General features: G+C 42.8%; 1 protein-coding gene across 3 annotated transcripts in view; it reads right to left on the bottom strand.

The window, feature by feature from the left end:
* The window catches only part of LOC113660865 (activin receptor type-1), a 54,561-nt gene that overhangs the window by 18,498 nt on the left and 26,063 nt on the right, over positions 1-10,000 (bottom strand). For all 3 annotated transcript variants that reach the window (XM_047814625.1, XM_047814626.1, XM_047814627.1), the window contains exons 2-3: positions 1,110-1,183; positions 252-509 (exon numbers count right to left, since the gene is read on the bottom strand). In XM_047814625.1, the coding sequence (XP_047670581.1) occupies positions 252-509; positions 1,110-1,183 (332 nt within the window). The remainder of the gene's footprint in view (positions 1-251; positions 510-1,109; positions 1,184-10,000) is intronic.

Here is a 10,000-nt window from a genome sequence, read left to right as displayed (position 1 = left end):
GTACTGGTCTGGATTAGTTCATCATGGTGTGTATGTACTGGTCTGGATTAGTTTATCCTGGTGTGAAAAAAAAAAATATATATATATATATATATATATATATATATATATATATATATATATATATATATATATATATATATATATACATACACACATACATACATACATACATACATACATACATACATACACACACACGCGCGCGTGTGTATGTGTGTGTGTGTGTGTGTGTGTGTGAGGAGACTCACCTGAGCTTGGCATCTCTACAGTAAGGTTGCTGTTGCACAGTGTTCCCTGGCAGCACTGCACCATGACGCCAGACTCCAGCAGGGAGCTTCCGCACTGTACTGCCTCTTCCTCCACACTCACAATGCACCCCTTCTGTCGCAGGCCCGTCCCGTTCCGGATGGAGACCGACGAGAAGCACTGCTGGCCAAAGCAGCGGCCGTCGCTGCCGCATGACTGCCCCTCGCACACACACTCAAAGTCATTCACCGTTGCTTTATCTATGCGGGACACACACGTATGCACACAGAGGTGAGTGAATCATACTTCCTCCCTCTTTTATCTGCAGTACTGCGATGCAGAGAGCCGACAATGTCAAATACTTCTTCAGAGGTTACTAAAGTATGCTACGCCAAGCAGCAGTGAAATACAAGAAGGAAAGTCGTAAGAAGGACACAGAGTTTGAGATTCATTACACAAAGCCTTGCACATCATCTCCATTGTGAATTACGTTAATACATTATAAGTAGAGAGAGAGAGAGAGAGAGAGAGAGAGAGAGAGAGAGAGAGAGAGAGAGAGAGAGAGAGAGATAGAGGAAGAGAGAGAGAGAGAGAGAGAGAGAGGGGTAGAGAGAGAGAAAGAGAGAGAGATTCAAATGCTCAGTCATCATTCTAGGCAATCAGTGAAGCCAAATAAGTTGACACATGAGTTCACACACACAGAGAGAGAGAGAGAGAGAGAGAGAGAGAGAGAGAGAGAGAGAATTCTTGAACAGAAAGGATGCTACCTAACTCCCACAAACACACAAGTCTGTAATTTCAGAGATTTCCTATCCTCCTCCTGTGAGGTTATGACTAGACAGAATCTGTGCAACTTTTACCTTCCACACTGGCAGCTGGTAAAACTATCAAGGCCACAAGCAGGAGGATCATGATGCCATCGACCATCGCAGTCCTGAAAACAAAGAAACACGTCAGACATGTAAACCAAATAAGCTTCATAGGTGCAGATTTCACCTTCAGATTCTTTAAAACTGCTAACTCATATTCATCTGAGTTGGAGTAACGAAACTGCGTAGTTGCAAAAGAAAAAAAGAAAAGGGAAAAAAAAGAAAGAAAGAAAACACCCCCCACACAGGCAGACAGACGAAGACACCCTCCTACTGCTTGCCAGAAAAAAAAACAGGAGATGCAATTCAAGCACCAGAGAGCCGAGCGTGGAAGAGGAGGAGGAGAGATAGCGATAAAGAGAGTGTCAGAAAAGGGAAGTAGGCATGCAAAGAGAGAAGGGGAACACGAGATAAGTGGAGCAAAAGGTCAGGATTCCTCCAGAACCACACGAGGTTGAGAAGAGCGTTCCGTTTGTTATATCGTGAATGAGTTTATAATCCGATTCCATTTTATTACTGTAGCGCTTTTAAGAATGTCACAGAGCAGCCTCATAGATATTTATATATTTAAGATATACATTTTAAATGTAGAAATTTACTGCCTTGATGCCCGATGATGCCTGAGATAAGCACAGGCTCCCAGTAGTTTGGATAAGTGGTAGAAAATGAATGAATGAGTGAATGAATGAATGAATGAATGAATGAATTTATACCGTACTAAAAAAAAACAAACAGGTGATTCGAGAATAACCAGACATCATCATCTGGGTGACACAAGAGAGTTTGATTATAATTCATTTCCGTTCTATAACTGTGTACTATATGGTCAAGTCAAGTGTTATTACGTATGTAACCAGGAAATTCATCCTAGTTTTAACCTGGAGTCTGTTTTGTTGAAGTTATCAACTGTTCACTGATGGAGACTTGATGGAAAACCTGTTCATGGCAACTGAGTACTAAACTTATCACAGCAATACTAATAAAGGTCCTAATAAACTGTTCGTGTCAAACACTCTACACTGTTGAATATCTTTGTTTACATGCGAGTTGCACGTAACCTAAAGCGTATCCGTAGGCGTGTAGCCCAATTCTGAGCTACAGCTATCGTATACAGGGTTTCCCGCAGAAAATCTGTTAGTTAAGGTGAGGTGGGTGAAGGGGGGGGGGGGGGTTTACTACATTTAACAATTATTAAAAACAGGCATGTGCAACCTAGCTTGTAGGTGAAGAACTCAAACAACAAAATCACCAGCTAATTACTTTAAGTTTACAAGAACTATAGACTAATACAATAACAGGCTTAAATAAAAAGTTATCAGACCAGACAGTGACGAACCACGTCTTTCTCTCATTTCGGCCGTGTGACGCGCGTGCCCGCTTGCAGTGTGAAACGTGCCCGCGATATTCTCCGACATGCATATTACGGCCTTTTGTGCAGCGGATTTTTTTTGTTTTGGATGACCTAGTCAAGGCGGTAGGGTTTCCCAGCTTAGGCGGGCCGTCTGAAGTGCAAAGTGCTGCAGGAAACCCTGGTATATATGCGAGCCGTGTTATAGAGGAACAGCTCCGTCTTAGTTCGGAACGTTAGCCGAGGTTTCGGTCGTCTGGCTTGAGCACGCTACTCCAAATTCCTCCACCGAAGGCGAGAAAACCTTACCGTTTTGAAAAGCTAGTCGGATCCTCACACAAAATAACAAGCCTTTCTGCTGGTTAACAAACAGAGAATGTATCCCAAGATATTAATAAATAATCAGGATGTACATAAAGCAACCGGATTAACGATCGAGTAAAGTAACGATGATGATCATCCTCAAATGAAATTGAAACCGGAGTCGTCTGAATAAACATCTTATTCAGACCGCACTATCGGTCAGATAATGATGTGATTATTCATAGGCAGTGAAAGTTTTGTTTATTTAGTAAACTAGAAAACAGAATGGAATGCTTTTTCACTTTATATTGTGTTTTTTGCTCTTCGAAATAAAGTTAATATGTCATCATTTAGACTTGAATTGCCTGAGTTCCAAATCATGCTATAATGGATAAAGAGTTTAAAATGTTTCCGTGCTGTGACTAAGAGGAGAAAGACTGCAGCAGTTTGTCATCAAAAATTGGAAAAGTAAGTTGTTTGACTTTTATTTCCCGTATATCTGTTGTGGGGAAAAAAACAACAGGAAGTGAAACGAATAGCTTGACCATTTTGAGCAGTTTGATGCTGTGTGTAATTTTGGTGTATATTGCAATTGCTACACAAGCTTTATTCTCCCTCGCTGACTAGACAAACAGGAGAAAAGGGGTGAAGCTCAAAAAAGGCAGAAAAAATGTCAAAAAAAGGGTTTCAATGAAAGTAAAGCATGCTGGTGTGAGTACGGTTTGAACCTGGGTGATAATTATTAGACTGTTAGAGACACTTTATAACACATTATAAACCACACCCTTAATACGAATGAGAAAACGGATGTGAATATGGGGTTTCGGGCTCTGTGGGACACAAGCTCTTTTCCGGCTGGGCACGGAATCAACGGCAAGTTTAAAATCCTGAACTAAAGTGGGTCTCATGCCTTTCTGTCGTCCTGGCAACAAGGCACTGAGTGGCAAGCAGTGGAAAGACTGGAACGCTCCTATTGGCTAGCACGGGGAGACAGAGAGAGAGAGAGAGAGAGAGAGAGAGAGAGAGAGAGAGAGAGAGAGAGAGAGAGAGAGAGAGAGAGAGAGAGAGCAAGAGAGAGAGAGAGAGAGAGAGAGAGAGAGAGAGAGAGAGAGAGTGGGAGTGAGACAGAGAGAGAGAAAGAGAGGGAGAGAGAGAAACAGAGAGAGAGCAAGAGAGAAAGAGAGAGGGAGCGAGAGAGAGAGAGAAAGAGAGAGGGAAACAGAGAGAGAGAGAGAGAAACAGAGAGAGAGAGAGCAAACAAGAGCATGAGAGATAGAGACAGACAGAGAGAGAGAGAAAGAGAGAGAAAGAGAGAGAGAGAGAGAGAGAGAGAGAGAGGAGGGGAGGCTGCCTGGCAGATAGAGAAGCCAGACGTGAGAAGAGGAGGAGGAGGAGAAGGAGGAGGAGGAGGAGGAGAGAGGGATAGACACACAGTAGGACGGATGAGTGCAGAATTCGAGAGTGTTTCAGAGCCAGGATCCCTAAATTCAACCCACTCACACACATGCCTTCCGAATTCATTTCAGTCATTTAGCCCATACACACACACACACACACACACACACACACACACACACACGAGTTTATAAAAGCCCACTCAAATCTACTATCATCATCGTTGTTCTTGCAACGTGATAAAACGCTAGCAGCTAAGAGCTCCCTTGTGACCTGTTTATTCCACACAAATCACTTATCTAGCTTGTGTGTGTGTGTGTGTGTGTGTGTGTGTGTGTGTGTGTGTGTGTGTGTGTGTGTGTGTGTGTGTGTGTGTGTGTGTGTCTGTGCCAGAGAGACAGATAGAGAGACAGACAGAGACAGACAGAGAGCGAGAGAGCTTCTGTGACTGCCTGGATGCTCCCAGACATAAAAAATTAAGTGTGTCCTGTTAGTGTTAGCCTGGCGGCGTGGTGGATGCCCAGAGACCACATGCTGCTCATTTAATCAGGCCACAAATACACACAGACTGAGGCAGACACACACACAATCAGTGGCCGTTAGCATCAGGGGCAGTGGAAAACAGGGGTTAAGCGAGGTGAATGAAGGGGCAGTGGGGCAGACCGAGAGCAAAGCTGGAATTTACTGAAATAGAACTATGTAAGGAAAGGGGGGCATTTTATGCTTTCAATTAGAAGAATGAATACAGCTGGGGATTTCACTCAATTATCCCAAGAACTGTTAGAGGAAACGACAGGCAGGATATTGAGTGACCTGAATTTCCCTGCACACACTGACCCACGATGGCACATTACGTCATCTTTTCATTCTTACCTCAAAATCTGCCCACTTTGTTATTCCTTTACACTCTGAACCTGCACTTAAATTCCCTCAACTGCTTCCAACAAACTAGCAGAGCTCTGAACTAGCATAGCACTTACCCCATGGCATATTACACCACTTACAGCACGTTTTTTACAGTGTGTTTAGAGACCGCTAGCTAGCTTGTTGTCTAAAAGCTTGATAGCTAATTAGCTAAACACACTGTAGTCCACTCGTAGCCCCATGTTGCAGCACTAGCAGGCTATTACTAGTACTAGTATACTTACTTGTACTGAAGCAAGCTTTATTAAAAAAAATATTTTTCAAAACAGCACATTAGGAGAGACATTTTTAATCACTCGTAATCCTTGAAAACATTTTAACCATGCGACTGATTTCGGCAAATATTACAGCATCTTTTATGATGGTGTCGGATTTTTGCAGTGAAAATAGCTAACCGTAACACACTGTCTAGGTATTTATGGATATCTAGCCAGCTAGTGTACATTATTGTGTGACTAGCTAGCTTGTGAATGACAGCCCTATATGGCAATGCTAGATAACTCACTATGTAAATGCTAGCAGGAGAGATAACCATGTAGCCAGTGAAACGGATCAAGCAACAAGTGCTTTAGGTAACCTTCAGTGGCAGCTTCTGAGTTTAGTTTAAGGATATTTTCACATCTGTTAGTCTGTTTTCGTTCATTCATTTTCTACCGCTTTATCCGAACTACCTCGGGTCACGGGGAGCCTGTGCCTATCTCAGGCGTCATCGGGCATCGAGGCAGGATACACCCTGGACGGAGTGCTAACCCATCGCAGGGAGCACACACACTCTCATTCGCTCATACACACACACACACACACTATGAACAATTTTCCAGAGATGCCAATCAACCTACCATGCATGTCTTTGGACCGGGGGAAAAACCGGAGTACCCGGAGGAATCCTCCGTGGCACGGGGAGAACATGCAAACTCCACACACACAAGGCGGAGGCAGGAATCGAACCCCCAACCCTGGAGGTGCGAGGCAAACGTGCTAACCACTAAACCACCGTGCCCCCCTGTTAGTCTGTTTGCTAAGTCAAAATCAAACCAAAATGGACACTTTTGTCTCGTTTTCTATTTGGATATTTTGGTGTTAGCCTGCTCAGAATGCAAACCAAAAGGCAAAAAAAACCGCACAGGTTATGAAGGGATGGAAAATATATGGTATATTTATTGCAGAAATGCAAATGCTAAACAAAAATTTGGCAAGCTCGTGAAGAACAATGGTGTACAATGAATCATGTTTAGTGCTCAATCAGCCATAACATTAAAACCACCAGTGCCTAATATCGCGTAGGTCCTTCTTGTGCCACCAAAAATACCTCTGACTCGTCGAGGCACGGACGCCGCAAAAACTCTGAAGGTTTGCTGTGGTATCTGGCACCAAGACGTAGGCAGAAGATCATTTAAATCCAGTAAATTGTACTGTAGTGCCTCCCTGGACTTTTATTTTTTTGTCTGTTCCTATACTTCTGTAAAGCTGCTGTGAGACAATGTAAAATATTAAAAGCGCTATACTAATTATTAAATTGAACTGAATTGACTAGTTTGTCCAAACAGGCAGGCTAGCTTTCACTCCCCATGCATCAGTGAGCCTTGGATGCCAATGACCCTGTCAGTGGTTCACTGGATGTCCTTCATTGGACCACTTTTGGTTGGTACTAACCACTGAATACAGGGAACACCTCACATCTATCCATCACAATTTGACCCCTGTCAAAATCACTCATACCCTTTTCCACCAAAACGAATCGGGTGCTGGTTCAGAGCTAGCGCTGGTGATGGTTCAAAGTTGGTTCCACTGGCAAACCTTCTAAGAACCGGTTTGCCTTTCCATCAGTTAGAGAGCCAACACAGAGCCGAGTGTGACGTCACTGTAAATGTGCCACGTATCCCAGCATCGTTAGGGCAGCAGCGGCAAACACAAACACATCAACAATGGCGGATGTTGCTTTACTGTTAATGCTCATGGCTTTGTGAACCTACATTAGCATCCAAACACGGCGAATCCAACATGTACGTGCAGCTCCATGTAATCTGTATAAACGGAGGTTGTAATTGAGAAAGTACAAGACCACCATATCTATATCATTAACACAGAAAAAGTTTAGCCTTAGCATGTAGCTATTATCATGTGTGCTGATAACTGATCATATCGCGGTAAAGTAAAAGTGTAGTAAACATTAGTAAACTTAAGGTGCATTATCAAATGCGCTAACAGTAGCCCCGCCCACAGCTCCTGACGCAAGCGGTTCTTAAGTCTAGACCAGCAATGTTTAGGTGCTACTTAAGAACCACTTTTCCTGGTTCAGAGCCGGTGCTTTGGCTGTCGAAACAGAAAGAACTGGTTCTAAATTAGGCTCTGGCTCTGAACCAGCACTCAAACTGCCCATTTTTCCTGCTTCCAACACATCGACTCAGAGACTTGACTGTTCATATGCTGCTTAACATATCCCAACCCTTGATAGGTTCCGTTCCAAAGGAACGAGATAATCGATGTTACTTGCATCGCATGTTTTAATGTTATGGCTGATATTTATATAAATAACTAGTTTTATTGAAATCAGCATTTTTTTGTTGACACAAATATCCAGAACACTGACTTTCTGTAGTGCTACAGTTCTGTTGCTTAGCTCGGGTTACTACTCGTAAATCAATTTAGCAGCTTGCATCTAAAAAAAAAAAAGCTTTGTGCAGCTCATAATACAGTATGTCTGCTTCACTTCCTGGAGTTGAGTCAATTGAGTCGAACTGCTTTCTTACTGCAACGAAACCACAGAAGAATTGGAAATCAGGCCGAGACCACCTCTGTCGCTCGTTCTCGTCTGCACCTGAGCGAGACTGCCGTGTTCTCATCTGCGTAAACGAAGCGTGCTGAGAAGGTAAACGCACAAGGGTTCGATTTATCCGTGATAAACTCTGAGTAAGCGAAACCTCCCTTATTCTCAAATGCGGCTTTGAGTGTTTTTCAAGCTAAATCCAAGTCAACATAGTAAACGCAGACCAGAAGCAAACAAGGTGAGTATTTATTTATTTATTTTTAAACAAAAGTACTGCAGGATCACCGTGAGCATAGAATAAATCAATTTCTTTTTAACACCGAACACCCAGACACATTTGCAGCAAGCATCCCTGGAGGTTCAGCTGATATTTTCAGCTAAAAGAAATACAGCCCGCTTAAGATTAAGACGTAAACAAACCTACACCCGTTCAGCACCAAACCATCAACTACAACTTTTCAATTTATAGCACTGCTTAGTTTAAAAAAGAGATGCTGATTTATCCTTTTACTGCCCTCACTAATGGATTAGCAATAATCCCATATACATAAATATAGTTTGTGACTAAGCAAACTTACTTACTAAAGTAACAAGGACTAAGTCGAATAAATATTCATTCATTCATTTTCTACCGCTTATCCGAACTTCTCGGGTCACGGGGAGCCTGTGCCTATCTCAGGCGTCATCGGGCATCAAGGCAGGATACACCCTGGACGGAGTGCCAACCCATCGCAGGGCACACACACTCTCATTCACTCACGCAATCACACACTACGAACAATTTTTTTTCCAGAGATGCCAATCAACCCACCATGCATGACTTTGGACTGGGGGAGGAAACCGGAGTACCCGGAGGAAACCCCCGAGGCACGGGGAGAACATGCAAACTCCACGCACACAAGGCGGAGGCGGGAATCGAACCCTCAACCCTGGAGGTGTGAGGCGAACGTGCTAACCACTAAGCCACCATGCCCCCTAATAAACAAACAAATAAATAAATAAATCCATCACAGCTGAAGTTCTTGCATCAGTTCAAGCGTAGTTTGAATTGGCTCTCCTCCAATCCAGCTTTCACGGCTCAGCTGTAATTAAAGCTTTTCTTTCCGTCTCTCTTTATTCGGGCGATAAAATGTGCCGTGCCTTTGCAGGTGGCTGCTTATTTGGTCTAATTAAAACCATTACAGGCATTATTTACCCGAAACCTGGCACAGACAGAAGTGACATTACTGACACATGGCACCTTGTGAAATCAGAGTAAACCTGGAGGCTGGAGAGAGCATTCTGAATGCAAAAAAAAAAAAAAAAAGTGAATAAACCCAATCTGTGGAGTGAAGAAAACTCATTGTATTAGAGTTTGGAACAAATTGGTTATTTTTTTTTTTTGAAATAAGAAAAAACAGATATCAAAAATATCAAAGTTCTTCGATTTTACTTCTCTCATCGATCTCTCTAATTCACTTCCTCGATCTCGGTGTGTTCTTCCCTCCCATTGTCTTCATCTCCTTCCTCAATTTTATCTCCCTCACCATTTTTCTAATCTGTATCGTCTCCTTCTCTCCCTTTTCTCTCTGCCTACGATCTATCTTCCTCACTATTGTCAACTTTCCTTTTTTTTTTTTTTCTTTCCTCGAGCTCCTTCCTTTTCAAGCCCACCCTCAGTCAGATCAGGTCAGTCAGCTCTGTTCCTCTGCACCTCCTTATCCTGGATCTGATATCAGTGTCTTGCAGTCAGTCAGCCCATTTGGGGGTTGGGTGACTAGATGAGAGGCGAGATCAAACCCAGACAGTTCAGTAAAGAACACATGCTCTGTCGCTCTGGAGTAGGAAAGAGACGCAACACTCGAGAGTCAAACAGGGCCAAAGCTGACCAGACGCTTACGGCTCCACTGAGATCTGAGGGAAGATATATATATATATATATATATATATATATATATATATATATATATATATATATATATATATATACACACACATACACACACACATACATACTGAAAGACTCTGCAGAAGTTCATGCACTGCTCATCACTGCCTGGACCTGTCTGATCTCTAGTTCTTTTTTCAGAACATTATTATCGATGCCACAGGCTAAGACGCTAACCACGAAAAATCATGCAGTCTGGTAACAACCGCTGTCAATTA

This window comes from Tachysurus fulvidraco, chromosome 6 (genome assembly GCF_022655615.1).
Source record: "Tachysurus fulvidraco isolate hzauxx_2018 chromosome 6, HZAU_PFXX_2.0, whole genome shotgun sequence".
In the NCBI taxonomy this organism is placed as follows: domain Eukaryota; kingdom Metazoa; phylum Chordata; class Actinopteri; order Siluriformes; family Bagridae; genus Tachysurus; species Tachysurus fulvidraco.
The sequence above is the reverse complement of the archived record's forward strand: the minus strand, read 5'-3'. Positions and strand labels throughout refer to the sequence as shown.